The sequence below is a fragment of the Vanellus vanellus genome, assembly GCF_965231255.1.
Source record: "Vanellus vanellus genome assembly, chromosome: 2".
Taxonomy (NCBI): domain Eukaryota; kingdom Metazoa; phylum Chordata; class Aves; order Charadriiformes; family Charadriidae; genus Vanellus; species Vanellus vanellus.
Genome location: NC_138906.1, coordinates 21,612,457 through 21,631,063, shown reverse-complemented (window position 1 = coordinate 21,631,063; position 18,607 = coordinate 21,612,457). Strand labels below are relative to the sequence as shown.

General features: G+C 37.3%; 2 protein-coding genes across 2 annotated transcripts in view; both read right to left on the bottom strand.

Moving 5' to 3' along the window:
• Positions 1-18,607, bottom strand: part of LOC309669372 (LIM zinc-binding domain-containing Nebulette) — a 271,330-nt gene that overhangs the window by 64,571 nt on the left and 188,152 nt on the right. The gene's annotated exons all lie outside the window — the stretch shown is intronic.
• The window catches only part of LOC309669124 (nebulette-like), a gene marked incomplete at both ends in the record, with an annotated part of 48,122 nt that overhangs the window by 21,617 nt on the left and 7,898 nt on the right, over positions 1-18,607 (bottom strand). Inside the window, 4 exons of the mRNA XM_082479727.1 lie at positions 1,428-1,529; positions 3,118-3,219; positions 10,970-11,080; positions 17,451-17,561. Coding sequence (XP_082335853.1) covers positions 1,428-1,529; positions 3,118-3,219; positions 10,970-11,080; positions 17,451-17,561 — 426 coding nt within the window. The remainder of the gene's footprint in view (positions 1-1,427; positions 1,530-3,117; positions 3,220-10,969; positions 11,081-17,450; positions 17,562-18,607) is intronic.

Here is an 18,607-nt window from a genome sequence, read left to right as displayed (position 1 = left end):
CTTTTAAAAACCACTAAAGATGCTTGCTAAATGACAGACAGCTCCCTTTCCTATAAGTGACAGCAGCATAGCACTAGCTCTCCTAGAGAGCACAGGTTGACTTCCAAGCCTGTAGGATGCTAAACACAAAAGAATCTCTTAGCAGACTTGCCCATCAGCAGAGGATTGAGCACATGATCCATTTAAAAATGGAAGAAAGACAGCTATTTGGAAAAGACAAACTAATATTGATTCTGAACACATCATTAACAAAGCAATGAAAAACATCTATTTTCTTTTTCATTTTGTGCAGTATTAATGCTTCAAAGTTAATGATGGTTCAGTGTGAGACAGGAAATCACGTAGCAGATATCTAAGGATATTTGGTGACAGCAAAAGGAGCTCAGCCTTTTGCAAACATACACTGCACTGGTTTGCAGCTTGTTCTTTAGGCCACATTATTCTCTTTTTCTCCTTGTTCTAGGGAAGATGTTTACTATCTAGCCAAATCACAAGTATTTGTTACACAACATTGATTTTCAGACTGTTCTAGTGTATACACTACTACGCTTGGGTTTGTTTGGTTTTTTTTATAGTTCTGGTAAGACAGACACAGCTTTCTGCAATCCAAGAGCGTTATCCTCCTCCTACAGGAGGGGAGAATTTGTTCCCGGGTTTACAAAAGCTCTAAGTGTAGCCTGACAGGATTACTAGTGAGGATTATGCAAGGCACTGTTAAAGAACTACTCCAGAAAAAAGAAAAAAAGAAAGAACAGGTCAGCAGTCAAAAATCCCTTCTCACGATGTCAGGCTGATCTGTAGTAGAGTCTTATGAGTAGGTCTTATGAGTAGAAGACTCATAGGGGGAAAAGAGGGAATATTTGTGTTTTCAGCTTTCTTTTTAGTTATAGACTAAAGTAATCCCTCAATTTTTCCTTTTTTTTTTTTTTTTCTTTGAGGTTAATATATAACAGAAAGTAGTACATATAAGTTCTGTTTCAGGGGATGGGAAGGCAGGTGGTTTGCCTGTCAGGCCAAATTCAGATCCCATTACTCACATTAGCCAGCAGTTACACAAAAGACCCCAGTTACTTCAGTGGGATTTATCACAGAGTAAGGTTCCACTCAAACCGAATTAGTAGCAAAATTTGCCTTTAAATTACATACAGTTAATATTTTAGAAATCCTAGATAATCTGTATAAATATACACCACCTCCTCAAAAGATGAGTTGTTACAGTCAAAGTTCATTGTATTTTTGCATAAAAATGTATATTCTGTTTCCTAAGAATCTTAAATTTACCAGTCATTGCAATATCGTATGAAAAGTGTTGGAAAACATAATCTTCATGCAATTAGAGATAATCATCTAAAAATCCAAATATTTTCTTGCTTTACTAGGAATGAGATATCTGAATGAAGTCATTGTAAAATGACAGAGAATCTTACTTGGCTTAACAGTTTTGAAACTCCTTTAGCATGTTCAAAATCTGGTCTTCCAAGCACAGCAGGCTCCTTATTCATCTCTCCCCTTCCTTTCTTGTACTCAGCCTTAAAAAAATGAATATGAATCACTATTAAATTGTTTGGATTTTTATATCAAGAAAAACGTAAGCATTAAAGTTAGTAGAAAAAGTCTCGTTCAGGGATCTGCATTGACACTACTTTCAGAGATGTTCTAATCAGCTCCAAAAAAAAACCTTTTTCAGGCTTCAGCTCCTTAACAACGTAATATTTATTTATTGTAAAACACAATGCACAGCATTCACAAAATTCAACGTTAACCAAATGCATAGCTTAAGCCTGAGAAATATTGTTCTCCCAATCCAGGCAGAATGAGTTACAGTGGCTCAGCGTTTCTTACGACAGGGGCTGCAGTTTACACAAGATTATTCGTAGCAGCTGAAACTAGTCTTGAAACAAAACTAGGCTGAGGGGCAGCTTTTTTGAAATTTAAGGTCAAATTCCACTCTCAGTTTTACCGCTGCAATCTTGCTGGATGTCAGCGAGGTTGCATTGGTGTAACAGAGCGGAATTAGTCCCGCAGGACTGGTGTTACGTGATCTTTCCAGCTAAACTGCCTCCCATGCAAATTGCTGCAATTTTTTTTCCACAATGCATTAGGAATCAGCGCAGATGAATCGACAATAGGTGCTTTGCGATATTCACAAAATTACCCATTGCCTAAAATAGGTTTCTTGCATTACTCAGGCACTGTGAATCAGCAAGGACACTTCATAACAACAGAATGAGAGAAAAAGTCCCAAAGCCACTCTAACTCAAAGGGGGTTTCACCAGCAATTAGTAAATTTGGGTGTTGAACACAAGACTTAGTAGAAGTTCTTAGTTCTCAGAAAACCCTGAATATTCAAAAGGTGGACCTCAGGTCTCTTAAAACTGTCCCTCCATAGGTGCCTAGTCAGTCTTATATGAAACTATTAGCAGTTACTTAAAATCTTGGTTCTGGGCTCTTAATATATATACTGTTTGAGTTGTCTACAATAAAATATTAAACTGCATCACACATTGCTGCTTCTCAAACTGCTCCTTGACCTATCCATTAGCAGATGTCGCAGTAGGAGGGAAAAGAATTTGGGAGGGGAGTTTGGGGAGGAGAGCCCCCGTGCAAGAGGCGGCGTGTTCGCACAGCTCTCAGAAGGAGAGCAGGGAATTGCATTTCCCTGTCACTGATGGCCGAGATGGGAGGAGGAAGGGGAGTCTTGGGATGTGAGCGTCTCTTGTACTGAGGTGACAAAAGGCTTGGTCTGTCTTCTGAAGTGCAGTATAGCATACGAGCATATGACTTATTTTGGGAATGGTTATCATGAATAAAGCTGAAACAAAACCAACTTTAGTAAGCTTAACGTTGTCTTCAGATCAATGACCAATAATTGCAAAGGTCATACTGTCAATATCAAAACAGAAGAAACCCATAACTTTGTAATATACCAGGCAAGGGTTTTGGGTTTGTTGGGGTTTGGTTTTTTTTTAATCAAACCTCCATATCAGATTTGGGGTTGCAGGTTTTCTGCTCATGACGTTTGAAAATTTCAGCAGTATTCTAGACAATCTGACTAAAATTGGAAGACCTAAAAATAACATGTCCAAAAAATGCAAATAGAGTAACAGGAGAACATACATCACTTATTATCTTTGTTATCTCAGTTGCTATCTTTATGTCTGGTCTGTTCAGCACTTCAGTGTATCTGTGAGTATCTCGCACATCCTTCCTATAGGATACCTGTCAAACAAAAAACAGATTTGTTTAAAACAAACAAGCGAAAACATTGTAAGTTTATAAATAGTCTTTGAATGACCTATCAACTCAGCCATCAAATTCAATAGAACCCTGCCTAATCTATTCCAACACAGTCCTGCTTGACAGGGATTATTTAGTAAGACCCACACACAGGTTAACAGGATAAGGAAGAAATTCAGAAGCATAAAATACGATATTAAAATGAAAAATGGTTTTGCTTAGAAGCATAGAAGAAAATGAAAGCACTGCAAAGACCCAAATATTAGGTTTTATCATTACATTTCAGAGAACTTCCAAGAGTACAGCATTTTTTCTATGCTATGCCCCTTTTTAATATAAACTCCCCCCATATGATACTGAGCACCGCAGCCTAGCAGATTGCAGCTACACTGAACAGAAACTGTAATTCTACCACAGTGAACGTGTTTCTCAGCAACAGACAGCCGTATAGCTGGTATGTAATTCAATGACACAACTCCACCCCAGCATCCCCCACTCCCCACAACTCCACTTATCTCCTTTACACAATCATGGGAACAAGAAGGTTGAGTGTTCCAGCATGTGGAGTACAAGACTGAATCTTTCTCTTTGTGCAAAAGCCACTATTATAATGAATGGGCTCAGAAAACTTTGGCCAGAAGGCTAAACCACAGGTAGGAGAGTCCAAATATTCTCCATTTAGTGACGCAATCACAGGAACAGCATAGACCTCAGGGACGTTACAGAGCTCCGAGACCACAAGTTATCCTTCTTCTCCCTCTCCAGGGTATGTAGAGTTTTTCCTCTCCTTTGCTGTAGCACATGTGCCAATCTAAGCCAATTTCCAAGAGCTGTCTTACTGAATTATTCTGAATGATTAAGAAAATCGTCCCTGGTATTCAAAAGTGTCTGAGAAACCGAAGTTTCAGGCAAAAGTTAGAAAACAGAAAATAAAGCCTACAGGAAATAGAAAGTATCAGAATAATTCCTGCTTTACTGGAGAGTCTTTTAGATTTTCTTCTGTTGTTTAATGAAGTTAGCCAGCCTCTCACCATTGTATTTCACCATCAAGAAAGTCCTCAGCTTGAAGCTTCACTTATAAGCTCTGCATCTAGCTCCTATTTCCAATGTAAAGTCTTACTTTAGGTACAATGCAACAAGCTCATAAACTCCAGCACCCAATGACAACTATAATTTGTAGAAATGTTACTGTAAAAAGAAAAGAAAAAAATCTTACTTTTTGGCAAATATTTTACAGGCAACAGGAAAGTAATTTTGCACCCATATGGCTTCAGCTAAGTAGACAAGCTAAATAGGCTTCAATGTTGGCCACTTGCCCACAAATAGATCTTATAATTTTTAACCTACTATGAGTGACACACGAGTGTAATCACTGACAAAATAAATAAATAAATGGGATGGATGAATACAGCCCAAAGATTCGCTTACCAAGAAGATAGAAACTGTTTCTTACAGTTTGTTAAAACCACTGGAAGTTTTGTTTTGGTTAGGTTTCAATTTCTGCTGTTTTTTTAAGAAACTAGATGTAAAGACAAGCATTTGCAATTCAGGGCTTTACATGAATTTAGTTAATTATATGCTGTTCATCCTAATGACCACATGAGGTGAGGTGAAAACCACAAAGGCAGCAGAAACAGGTTTCTGAATAGCACCCTATCATCCATGTAAATTGCAAATTAAAGGCCAGCATATGTGCTCAAAATAGAAATTAGGAATGGAGTGAATTTAACAACAGAGAATCAAGAATAGTGGTGATAAAGTTGAGGAAATGTGGTCACTTATTGCTCCCAAATGACATGATCATATACTACATGAAATAATGGATTGTGGTTAATTTCAGGGAGGGGGGGGGGGCAGGATAAGACAGTGACAGTCCTTTATATTTCACCATTTTCAATTATATTAGATGCAAGGCCAATTGCTATAGCTTTCCCTGAGTGAATTATTATTCTTCCTGCACCTAAACCAGTATACCTATTACTTATGTCTGAGAGAAAGTCATCTAGCATTTTACAAATGTCTGCAATATATATTTGCTCCATTCTGCAGCTTGTCATACTCCAGTGAGAATAAAAATGTTATGCAGCAGAACAGTAGTTTGTCAGAGGTAGGCCAAAGAAAGAAAAAATATGTTTCCCATTTCCTGAATAACCTCAATCCCTGGATGCTGACCCTTTCCCATTGGGACAGTGTGCTGGCCTCTATTACACAGCTGCTATTCTGTTCCACCTAGTGAAATATATTTTTTTTTGTTGTTTATAGTGCTGTGTTAAAACAGTAAAACCAGAGCTATTCCAAGAGAGCAGGGGAACAGATGTAGAGAGGGCAAAGCAACCAGCTTGGTGTGTGCCCCCGTAAGCACCGAGAAGATGGAAAGCAGAGAAGCCTACGAGAAGGGAGAAGAGAAAACGAAGCCTGGTCAAGCAACAAAAGAAAGGAAACAGTAGAAGCACCCAGGGAACGGGACATCTTTTCTGCTGAGCTGGTTCAGCCCCTTACCCAGAGGCTCAAACCCTGACTGGAATCTCCAGGCATTACACCATGCCCTTACTCAGTCTTCACTTCAAAGGATTGCTCAGGCTCTACCAAAAAACACCACCAAAGGCTCAAGAATTACTCCTTTTGATGAGGGACACTGGTCTATGAACCATCTGCACAAACTGGCCTTTGCAGAGGAAAAAGCAACCGAGATACCGACAACTTAAGAGCAGCAGTGAAAGACCTAAATGGAGAGCTACAGCAGACCAGTGGGAAATGCAAGCAAGAAAGAGGCGGGGACAGAGGTGGAAAAAATTGTACCACCTCTAGTTTTGAAGTTGGAAATAGTAAATGATAAATACTACCTAAATTTAAATTATATTTCTACCCCAACTTGAAATTACAATAAAAGGCAACTACATTGTTGAATACTTTTAAAAAACAACAATAGTATGAACAAAAATTTCTTATCTTTAATCCCAAATGTGACTACATACTCTGAATTGCCAGTAGTTTTTGCAAAGCACAGAAAATACTCAGGGCTTGCTTATAATTAGTAGACTAATTGTAACAGGGCCAAACCGCCAGCTCTTATAAAAAGGCATAAGGTCTACTGAGGATAAACATGCCAGTCTACTCCAGCTGAGGGTGCTGAAGAGGCTTCACCTTTCATGATGGTGCAAGTGCACTGGAATGCACTGCAATGCTGCAAAGTAAACAGATTTCTAACAAGGCTGCAAAACATCTCAGGTTGTCAATCAACAAATGGAAACTTCTGCTACGTGGTGACCCAAGCACAGCTGGGTTTAAAGGACTCTGCAGTCTTTTGTCTTCTCCCCTATTCCAATTCCAAACACTTTTCCAAGCTATAAGTAATAAATGATTAAAATATGCACAAGCAGCTACGAACACATTTTGCCCTCTTGAGATACACACACAGAAGCCAGCAAGGAGCTGGGCACACCTATCTGCAAGAGAATTTGTCTCTTACTGTTCGTCCCTGCTTAGTATTTTCTAAGAGCTGCAAGTCCACTAATGGCCTGTCAACTGTCTCTGCCCCCTGTTCTCTCATCTGCACTTTGGGGTCCATCAACACTAAGAAAATGACTAGCTGGTGACAATCATCATTGGCAACAGCTTTTCTGATCCCCACTCAAACAGTGTTGAAAACTGTTTCCCAGCTCGTGTAGAAGAGACAAACACATTTCTGGCCTGTTACAGATTGAGGCAGTCATCCTTTCCAGTAATGGGCTTGAAAATTGATTGGTCCCAATTACATCAGGAGTAAACACATCATTTTCAGCACCAGTTGGAAGTGGTCCAGGGGGACCTGCTGTTGACAATCACTGTCAGCAGAAAGTTAGTCAGTGAAAGGTGATTTTTCTAATGCAGATGCTGAACAGAGCGCCAGGAGAAGCTTGGCTTTAATATGATCTGCATCAAAACAAACATCGACATTTTGGTATGTTATTGATGGTGTTTAAGCACATCAAGTTTAAGATCTGCTGATTTGGTCTTATCAGAAAGAATGTAAATTTCTTTTTTTTTCTGTGGATTGTGACTGCACAATATCCTGAACATGGAAAAAAAGCTTACTCTTAAGACAATATAGACTTCTTCAATATTCAAATTTAGATGGTCAGTGAAACATTATAAATTACCACTACTGACATCACATGGACTACAAAGAGAATACATGTACATCAAAAGTTTGCCCAACTGTCAACTAACATTTGAAAAGCAGCACTGTTACATACATAAGAGTAAGAGAAAAGATACCAGGGCTCCAACCTCAGATCTGCAAACTGTCTTTTAAAATGTCCACAGATGAGTCTATTACAGTTTTCTTATTTGTAAAATCAGAACACCACGTCCTTATTTCATCCAATGTAATGCTGTGAGAAGAATCAATAATTTTAACCAAGCAGAACATACAAATTGTTGTACAAATACTTAACACAGTTTTGCTTTCATAATGCCCAGTGATGGACCAGGTCATAGAACAGACAAAACTGTGATCTACTGCTTCAAGGACTTTCATCAAATGCTGTGTGCAGCTTCTACCCAGGCACAACGCAGCAAGTGTTTGCTTCGTTTTAGAAACTTAGTTGTCATGTTATTTCACGACGCAGTTATGTTCTTCCATCCATTTGATCCTCAACTACATGTAAGGCGAACCACTATTTCGTGACCTGATGATTTTCTAAGGGCCACCACCTAATTTTGGTCACAAGTTCAGAAACTTCTAGATAAGTCAAATGGCATCAGATAAACAGCATGAAGTACACTCATGGTGCTCATTTCACTTGTTTTCCAAATACCTTTGTGTGCCAAAGTCACATCATTAACATTCACTTCACAAAACACAAACACAATTCATAGAGAAAAGTACCCTGGTTTGGATAAACATGTGTTCGTTCAAGCATTATGTAGTATTTAAATTATTTTTCAAGTAACTTCCCTATCATTTAAAAAGTCGCTTTTGTTCTTTTGAGAGCAATTTTCTTCAGTCTGCGTATGAAGAAGAGAAAAATGTTTTTCTTATACATGATCACATTGTTCAGGAGATTTTACAGTATTTCCCTATTATGCAGCTTCAGCCCACGCTTATAGAGCGTGTTAATGATATTCAAAGTGGTGTGAAGGCCTACAGCACATGACGGTTTCCAAATGTCAGCACAAATGTATTGTAAGTTGAATACAGTCTTAATTTTTAAAGGAAATTGCACATTTCACAGAGTTGAGTATAAATGTCAGCCTTATTTTAAGGCTGAGTAAATAGTCTTAAACACATCCTAATCCTATTAGATGCAAACCCTGCATGGAAAGGTTGAATTGAGTTGGCAGAGCATTGTAGGTAAACACGCATTCGGCTCCCATAGGTATACTGTACTGAGTGGTGGATAAAAGAGCTTTGTCCTTCTATTCCCCCAGTAGTTTCCCTCCTTTTTCCTTGCACTTTCAAAGCTGTGATTCTACTAATAGCCTGATATATTTCAGAAAGACAAATGCTCCACATTTGGGATGCTCGCTATTCCACGCTTTGACTCGGAGATGAAAACTCACACAGCTCTTAATTAAACCTGTACTTACAAAATAAGAAATCCACAGCTATTCACCATGGTGCCCAAACAATTACCCGCGGGAGCTGTGTAACTCCACTGAACAATAACTGGACTTACATAACGTGCTCCTTTATGTGTGATAAAGATATATCCCCATTGCACTGCGGCTCCCCATGAGCAACCAGAAAGAATCTGTTCTTAAACAGATGAAACTAACTGCTTAGAGTTTTATGTTGGATACGGAGGACTTGTTTGATTTTTTGAAGTTTGCTTAGGCTGAAAATAATTTCCATCATATTTTTTCATTATTTTTAACATGCTGTTAAAAGTTCTCATTTATCAAAACATCCTTCCCTCCTATGTTTGCCTTCATTTCCTTTTTTTTTTGCTTGCTTTAAGGGTGAAAGAAGATGAAACAACTGAATTTCATTTACTCTCACATCTGCACCCTGCTCTCCTGAATTCTGTTAGCAGGTGATGTACAGCTGTAGAAGGGAAATGGGTTTCGCACTAGCACACTAATCCTCAGACCATGATGAATTTGATTCAAAAACTCATCTCATATTCCTCCTGGTCCCACCACCTTCTCTGAGAGGGATTCCCACCTCTCTTCCCAACATTATTTCCTTCCCTAGTAGTCCATCATCATTCCTACTGCTAGGTAAAAAAACCTCCTGCTTATGGGAAGAGAAGTTCATGTTCCCAGGTCCTACCCTCCGTCAATCTGACATCCTGATGCTTCCAACACCAGAGATGGCCCAAGTTTGACAGGAAGAGGGAATTCTGTAATCAAGGCAGGTTGCAAATTACTGCTGGGAGTTCCAACGCAGGTATTTCCCAGCAGAAGAAAAAGTTATTCTTCAAACATAATGCTTCCCTGAAGTTTTCCAGCAGCCTTTTAATCAGCAGCCAGCTGTCAAGATTCTGCGCACATGGACATACATCTAACATTGACATTTAGCTTTCAGCCTACATAACCTAAGAGTGTTTGTTACACTGTCAGTAGGGAAGACAGGGCAAATTTAAGTTAATTCGAGATGAACGCTTAAGCTTCATTTTCTACATTGTTAGCAGCAAACAAATATCCCATTTATCAGAGAAATGAGAGTTATAAAATCACATACCTACCTGACTTGACTTGCTTACCTAAGAATGAAAACGGATCCTAACTTTAAAGGTATTTACATGTCAGCTGCTCTTACTGGTTTTGTGTACACTTTAAAATGACCTCACTATTTTAGCAAATCTTCTCCTAAAATTTACTTTTCTCATAAACAAGTTTTTACAAAACATAAGATATTTTTCTTCAAAGTTGTGTTTGTATAATTCAAGACACTAATCTTGGTAGCATTTCCACCCCTAGCAAAGGTGCATTGAACTAGTATAAGCTAGCTCAACCATGAAATCAAACCTGACTTGAAACTAATCAAAAATGTAAATACCATTATTGGGCTTTTCATATTGTGAAAACCTAAAGAACTTCCAGAAGTTAACAAGCAGCTGTAAAAAAAAAAAAAAAGGAAAAAAAAGCCCACCCAACTTGCTAAATACTCCAATTTATTTGTAAAGTATTTAAGTAAAACTACAAGAACAAATACTTTGGTCAATGGCATAAACTAGTGCCAGCCATCAAGTTGAACTCTATGGCTCAGATTCTTCAAAATAAGTCATAAATTGTTCTTTGGAACTCATTTCATACGTACTCATGAGATGGAAACAAAGTTATTCGTATGCATAACTGCAGGGCAGAAAGAGCCCCCCTCGCTCCTCTAAACAGAACCCTTGAAGAACTACCTGAATGTTGACAGTGTAAGACACTGAAACCATGCTGGTGTTCATGAAAACAGAGGTTAATACACTTTTAAGTACAAGTAGGTACACATTAATTCAGAGAACCTGTCTTTGTAATTTTATTTCAAACTGATAGCACTTAATAACAATTACTACTAATAAACAATAAGAACTGCTTTCAACTACAGTTTAGAATAAAAGGCACATACCATTACTCATAGTCTATTTTAAATAGACATCGTGTCCCAAATTATTTCAAAGCAAATAATGTAAAAAAATACCAACTAATGAAATACGAAACTATTCCATGCTCAATTAATTTCATTTAGCTACAATAGATGTATCTACCCCAAACAAGTAGGGGTAGATACCCTCGTTTCAGACGGGAGAGTACTTACATCACTCTGGTATTTGTTGACTTCCATGGCATGCTTAATATCTGGAGGCTCCTTCATATGTGCATAATCTGAAGTTCCTTTCTCCGCATCATGTTTTTGTTTATAGAGAACCTGAAAAGAGCAACATTATACTTCTGTGACTTCGGCAGAGCCAGTATAATAACATGAGCTGGGTTAAACCTAGCGTCACAGCGTGCCTGTATTCGGGAAGAAATGTAATAAATAATTAAGTTCCTTAATGGAACCAGAATCCTGAAACCAGAGCAGCTTCTACCCAAAACAGAGGCATATGAGGCATAGTCAGCAGAGAGGTTTCTCTGAGTCTGTTATTGCAGCAGAGGTATGAGGAAGAAAAAGAAACATACAGAAACAGAAAATTAACCTTAACACGGTGAGAAGACAGCCCAGGGAAAAGCATAAGGGAAAACTTTTTTGCTCATAACACACTTGAATCTACCAGTTGAGTAAATATTTCCTCATGTTTCTTTTTTTTTTTCCCCCATGTTTTCAGAAAAAAAATAAAAGATTTTGTGCATTCCTCATAAATAAACAGCTTTATATGAAATACTCATGGCCCAAACATCTATTTCTTCGGCTGTTAGGAAATTACTAGCACAATATACATTTTGACTAGCCTCCAGGTTGACAAAGAAAAATAATATTTACATTCAATTGTCATCACGGTAAAGGAAAATGGAATTGGATTGTGAGTTTATAAACAAATTTATTTTTATAATAGAAACTGAGCTCAATGTTGGGCATTCATCCAGCTTTCCCTGAACTGTGTTATACTTACATATACACACACTCACATACTAAAACTGCCTGAAAAGCTGATCTTGCATTTATCCTTGTCAGAAGCTTTTAGGCTTACATTAAGAAAATTCACCAGGTTTTGATGCCTGAAGAAGCAGCAGGCATCAAGTAAATTCATTTTCTAATAGCTCTCAGGACCAAGCATTAAAATAATCCCTAAGAAAACAGCAAATACTAAATAAGATTGAAAGCCGACCAGGAGGAGAAGGATTTGAAACTAAAACTCTTGATAGCAATAAAGAACACTGCGAAAGTTTTGAGATGGGAACACCTGAATACGGTGATTCAGAATCTTTTGGGACAGGACACTAGAAGTCTGAGAAAATGTTGTATCTGTTTGTGTTTAAGGCAGCAAGATTGCATCTGAGTCGCAGATCAGGATGCCCGAGGCAATACATTAGTATCTGCCCTGACTATCTCAGATTACAAAGTGACATATAGGCTGAAAGATTAAGACAAAAAGGTGGTGGGCTTTTTTGCACTGCTACTATATGAATGAAAGTATCAAATTAGGAAGCTTAAAATGTGCCATCTCCTTACACAGTGTAAATCCAACACAATCAGACCTCTGGGGAAACAAACACAACTTAAATTGAAATAAAAAATGGTCTATAACCTCCCTATACTGATTACATCTTGCAACTGGCAAAGCAAGTAATATTTAACAAGACAAGCATCACTAACAAATGATCCCCTGCAAAAGTGTAATTGCTATATAAACAGATGCCACAAAGACTCTTGCTACTTCTCCCACTTCAGATTGTCACTTTTAAGATGCTCTCCACTTAACACCATTCTGAAAATCAGACCCGTACCATTACTTCCAAAATCTACTAATTTACAGATATTTTATTACTTTGCCACTTTGCTGGTTCAGCATCTATATTTTTCTGCTGGTGAATGGGCTATGTACCCCAGACATCAAAAAACAAAAGCACGTCAACTCCCAACATGAGAAAACTAACAGAAATTACAATTGAGTGTCCACTATCCTGGGAAAAGATGACGGTTTCTTTAGCTTATTGTAGGAATTGCTATTTGAAAGCTGTGTTTTTCCTATCTTTTCACATTATTCTTATTAACTGACTTAAGTAATCTTGAAGGCACCACAAGCTAGGAGGAGTTCAACAGCTGTCTGGTTTAGTGCAAAACTATTCCCAGAACTATAAACCGGTTCCAAGAAAGCACGGAAAAAAAAAATATTATTTCATCAATATTCTTAGAACCATTATTTTACATGTTAGCATGCGTACATTTATTTCTCATTTCACGTTAATTTTCAAGTTTTAGCTAAACTGAATTTTCTTCATCAAATCTACACATGAAATTACTCTACAGAGAGCTTAAGTATTACAGGTCATTGACGTAACCTCTACTCTGTAGCGGCACCATTTATTAACTCCAGATATACACGGCAATTATTTAAGTAGGTATGACTTCAGATTGAACTAATTTGTAAGTACTCATTTTTTATTTTTCTTATCTCCTTTGTACACCAGTGTGTCAATAGCAAGCTGCATTAATGAAGGCTTTGTGCTCTTTTAACTTAACTCTGACTGACCCTCTGTTTTGGAATACTTTAAACACTATTAAATTTTTATTTTTTATTTCCCTTTATAGTCAGTAAACTGAGCTCTGAACTTAAAATCCACAATGTCGGATTTTGTAGGAGGAAATGTTCAAGAACACAGAAAATGCCATTTTAATCTCTAGATAGAGAATTAGATTATCTGATGTATTTGTGTAAAACAGTACTAGAGAACTCCAGGTGACTAATACCTGCTACCATAAAAAAGGGGAAATCTTGAACATGAGATTTGATACCATAAAAAAAAAACATGAAGAAATATATAAACCAGTCTGATAATGTGTAATATGATTGTAAATGATGCAGTAAACCACAAAAATAGCTTTATCATAGTAAAAAAAAAAAAAAAATTACATATTAAAGTAAAAGGAGGAACCTGCCCACAAGTAAGAAAAATTCTGAAACTTTCTCTGGAAGTTGAAAACATTGCTTAAAATTCACTTGGCTCATCATCTTTGAAAACAAAAAGTAAATACAGTTGAGCATTGACATATAGTTACTATTTGAGATATTGCCCTGTGCAAAGGAGAAAATTAAACTGCCTTCAGTTTGCTTTAGATTATTCCTTTCAGATAAGAAGAAAAACAGTGCAATCTCTTCTTATGGCAGAAATAAAGTGATGAAAAAAGTGATGAAACGCATACTTTTTTTTCAACACTGTTTCCCCCTCAGGCAATTTTAAATACCTTTATCATTGTTTGTGACACCTTATTAAAAAAAATGTTCTGCGTAAGGAAGAACTCAGTACACCGGTCTTCAGACAAGAGAAAGACTTGGTTTGAAGCTAGAGATAATCAGAAATTTTCCTTCAGAAATGTTTTCCAGAGGAAAATTGCAATTTTTCCAGAAAATGTCCATTTCCTCTCAGGAAAATCAAAATGAGGGCTCCTTGCCTAGACTGCTCCCATCAACTTTATTTTCTCATTGCAGAGAAAAGGGAAACTGGTGAGAGCTTTGTAGGCTGGCAGGGAGGGTGAAGTTACGTTGGGGACAGGGACTTCTGTCCTCTCTATGACAGCTACGACAAAAGTGACATAGGGAGGAAAACCTGGTTGTTCACCCTTAAGAAAGCTATTTAGAAGGCAACAGTCAAATTTTCTGCATAGAGGCAAAAAGGACATTGATAAAAGCCACCCAAGTATGTGGGGCTACGAAACTTCATTTTCATTCTCCTGCAGCATTTTTTTCCTATAGCGTCATGACTTTTTGTCAAAATTTCAGATGGATTTCCTTCTTTGTGGGCGCCACTTCTGTATATAACACAAAAGAGCAAATGTGGGCTTTATGCAAAAGCCAGCAGAGGCGGTCTTGGTTCAGTCTTTCCTGTGTATTTTGAAGAGGGAATTGAGCATAAATCAATGCAGCCAATACGGGGAGAAAGCTCCGCAGGAGGATAACCACAACTGTCAGGGTGTTGGACTCTCCATTATGGCAAGATCTTGTCAGTGCTGACATGGTATGGCTGGAACCCTGCAGAACAAAGTCCTGGCTCTGCAGAAGTGAAGGACAATTGCCAAATTAGAGAGAGCATGCAAAAGTGACAGATGGTGCTATGGCAGTCTGTTTGCTCTGGTGAGGACAGTGGAGGGCAGCTGTAGGTGGGGAATAATTTCTTGTGAGAAAAAGGAAATTTCCCCTATTGCCTCCAAGTTCCTAGATCATGAGTGTGATCTGAAAGAGATCTAGTTGGGCTAGATCTAGGTAGGCTGAAAATGGAGCTGCTGGGCAGCAGCAGCAAGGCAGCAGCACCATTTCAGGATCTAACATCAAATTGTGGGACAGACCATTTGCCGAGGACACACCTGTGTAAGGAGGTCACCCGGCAGAGGCATACCAGCCTCAGCAGTCCCGTGCCAGCAGGCAGTAGCTGGGAGAGTCAATGGCTCTCTTTCTTCCACCCCATGATCCCCTAGTCCTGACACACCTGCTTGGCAGATGAGGCTACCGATCCTGCCGAGAACATGGCATCGCAGAGCGAGAAAGCACCTGCACGATCTGGCTACTAAAGCATTCACGCCCAGCCTTGCATCCAAGAAGCACAAAAAGGGAGTCAAAGGTGTAAATTTGGGCTAATGTGGATGGGGAGGAGGACACGTATTTTCCTCCTCTCAGGAAATCAGCACCTATTTAAAATCAACTACTATAATTGAGAAACAGACTGCCTTTTTGCAGAAGACGTGGCACAATGGCCAGCTGGTGCTGTTCTCTCTCCTTCCTATGGCATACCCTTGGTCTCCTCTTGCTGAAGCGATGACCTGTAAACGCACAATCTCAGCTAGAAAGATGCAGCGGAAATCCTCTCTGCCATATCCTGACCCAGTTGAAATCTGAAATCCTTGTATTAGCTACTACTTAGGTACCGCAGTGATAGGCACAATATGGATTAGATTTGAATACTGTAGAGAAGATTTTCCACTAGAAAATCCCCTAGGATCTCTCTGAAAGTAGCATTAAATTCAGGTCCACTGCAACAGTAACCACAAGTTGGAAAAATGTGTCAGCATATCTTTAAGCTTTACGGTAGATTATGATTTATAATGCATCTATTCCTAAGGGGATGGTATGAATTTTACAGGAAAAGTTTCTGCTAAAATATAACTCAGCCTATATGCATATTTGTTTCTCTATGACTGTTGGATGATTGAAGAAAACCTTCAAAAATATCAAATGAAAATGTCAGTCTTTTTCTTAAAAGGTTTTTCCTTAAAAATCAAATGGTTTCATTTTCAGTCTCAGCTATTTATCTTTTCTGCCACATCACCAATGTTAATTAAACTCTTTTGCGTAAACTAATGTAGAACGTACTCATTTGGAATGAATCCAGGAGTAAATCTGTGGCAAACTAGTTAACTAATGTTTTATAAATCAAGCTAATGGTTTAAAAATGTTATACAAGTTTAATTCCCGATTTATTTCTACTGTAATTCTTCTAATCACTCACTTTACAATGAAATGTCACATTAATGTCATTTCAGCTAATGTGCTAGTTTAACTTGAGTGTATATGTTCCATTTCAAACTATAAAAAATAAAATATTCTTTATGTTATTATATTTGCTTAATATCTCCTTGATTAATACATTGTTTTAAACCAAAACATTTCTTCACAAGCTGTCCTGAGATTTCAGTGCTTTCTTTTTTTATGAATACTTTATTTGTTTGAAAAGAAAAAAAAATCACTGCATTAGAAGAATGCATATTGAGATACAATCAATAATATGGATTTAGGACTGTGCACACTTCACAGACTTGCTGTATTAAACTATAAGTAGTTAATATCTTTAAGAGAGGAGAAAGGCAAAACAAGAAAAATGTGGAAATGCTTGGTGGACAGAAAGCCATGACCATCCATCAGCTGTAATTCACATGAGTAACAACGAAAATCTGCAGCTTCATTCATATTACACATACTTAATACTCACGATTCTACTGAGATCAATGGAAGTGAAGGGTCACCTGCCTACATTAAGGGTATCATACTTTTAAGCCCCTGGAGGCAATTGAACTGGAATTTACTATTTTAGTCGCTGTTTGCATGTATTATACTATGTTCAATATACTTGATTTTATATTTTTAATTCTATACAATTTGTTGTGAGTGGTAGTATGTAGACCATCAGAAATATATTTATTGTTACCAGTAAATGCCTCTAAAAGTCATTAAAGCATTTTACTTTTTTTCCCTTCAGCATCAAACATTTTATAAAGCTAATACAACACCCAAATTGAAATGGTTGTTATATAAGATTTGTCTATTCTATAAATGCAGTGCAATGTCACTGAATTCAATAATCCCTTACTGCATTGATGTATTTCTAATGGACTTCCTTGGACTAGCAGTTCATTGCATTAGCAGTTTTTAAATTTATATTTAATAAACATAACGAGCAAGATTGCCAACATTTTAAAAGTGAGTAGTTCTTGAAGTTAAGAAGTTATGGTCATAAACTTGAGATGATAAACTCACCCAAATAAATCAAGCAGGCAGTCAAGTATCTGTTCAAATATATTGTTCAAATTGGTCATATTTTGTCACACAATTATTCTAAAAATCATTTTTGTGATTCTAAAATTGTACCTTGCTCTGAAGTTGCGTTAATTCTTTTGCAAATACACTGTCAATTGTGGCTGGCATCTGCTGATAAAGAGAGTTGGAAAGGTCTTTCTTAGCAGCTCCTTTATACTTCACCTAGAGGGGAGAAAAAGGTGACATATAATGCAAAAATTAAGATACAGTAATCATACGACCTATTTTTTCTATTAAGTAAAATGGCATAGACCATTAGAACTGGAAAAATCTAAAGCTGTCAAACTTTCAAGCAAAACCAGTTCTTTAAATAACAACTTGAAAATAATTTAGGTGGATGTGTCTATAATTCACAAAGCAATGCAAAGTATCTCCTCATTAAATTCAGTAATTTGGGGGGAAGTATAAAATAAGGTAAGCGAGGCAGTTATTTTTCCTATCTTTTTTTAAATCATTCCCAAAAAAAACAGTATTCTCTTTTTTCTTTCCATTTTCCCAAATTTTGCACAATGAGAGGCCAACAAAAATATTTTACCGATTTGTAAGTAGTAGCGATTAAATGTAATTGGGAAGGACAGGAACATTGAACTTAGCATATCTGCCATCATTTCTAGTTAATTTTCTCATATTACAGACTCATTTTTAAATTACTTTTTTTTTTTTCCTTTACCTTCCCCACTGTTCAGTAATAGCAATTCCTCACAAAAGGGTTTTATGAGACAGGCCAGGCCAGAAAAAAAGTTCAAAATCTGGGAGGCTTTTGCTTCAGATCTAAGTTTTTCAAATTCATAAAACAATAATGTCAAGTATTGCTGTGAAAGTAATCATAAATATCAAAGATATCTTAAATTATATTGTCTAATGTCATTTATTTACTGTGCAATATACAGCTGTTCATTAGAGACTAGTTGCCCCTATATATTACCTATATCGATAATTTGCTGTAACATTTGTTGCAGTTTCCCAAACCAGAGCTCTTTTTCACTGCAATAGATGCTGTTAAGAATTTCAGTGTTCAAGTTTTGCAAAAACAGGTTATGGGACACTAGAGGTCAGTAATTTACAAGATAAACCATCCATCACGTCATTGGCTTCAGGTAATGCTGCAATAAGCAAGAGAGTGCTCAACATAGTGATATCATAAAACATACAGGGATTTAAATTTTGAAATTCCTTTCTATTTCAAAATCTTTGATTAATAATTAGCA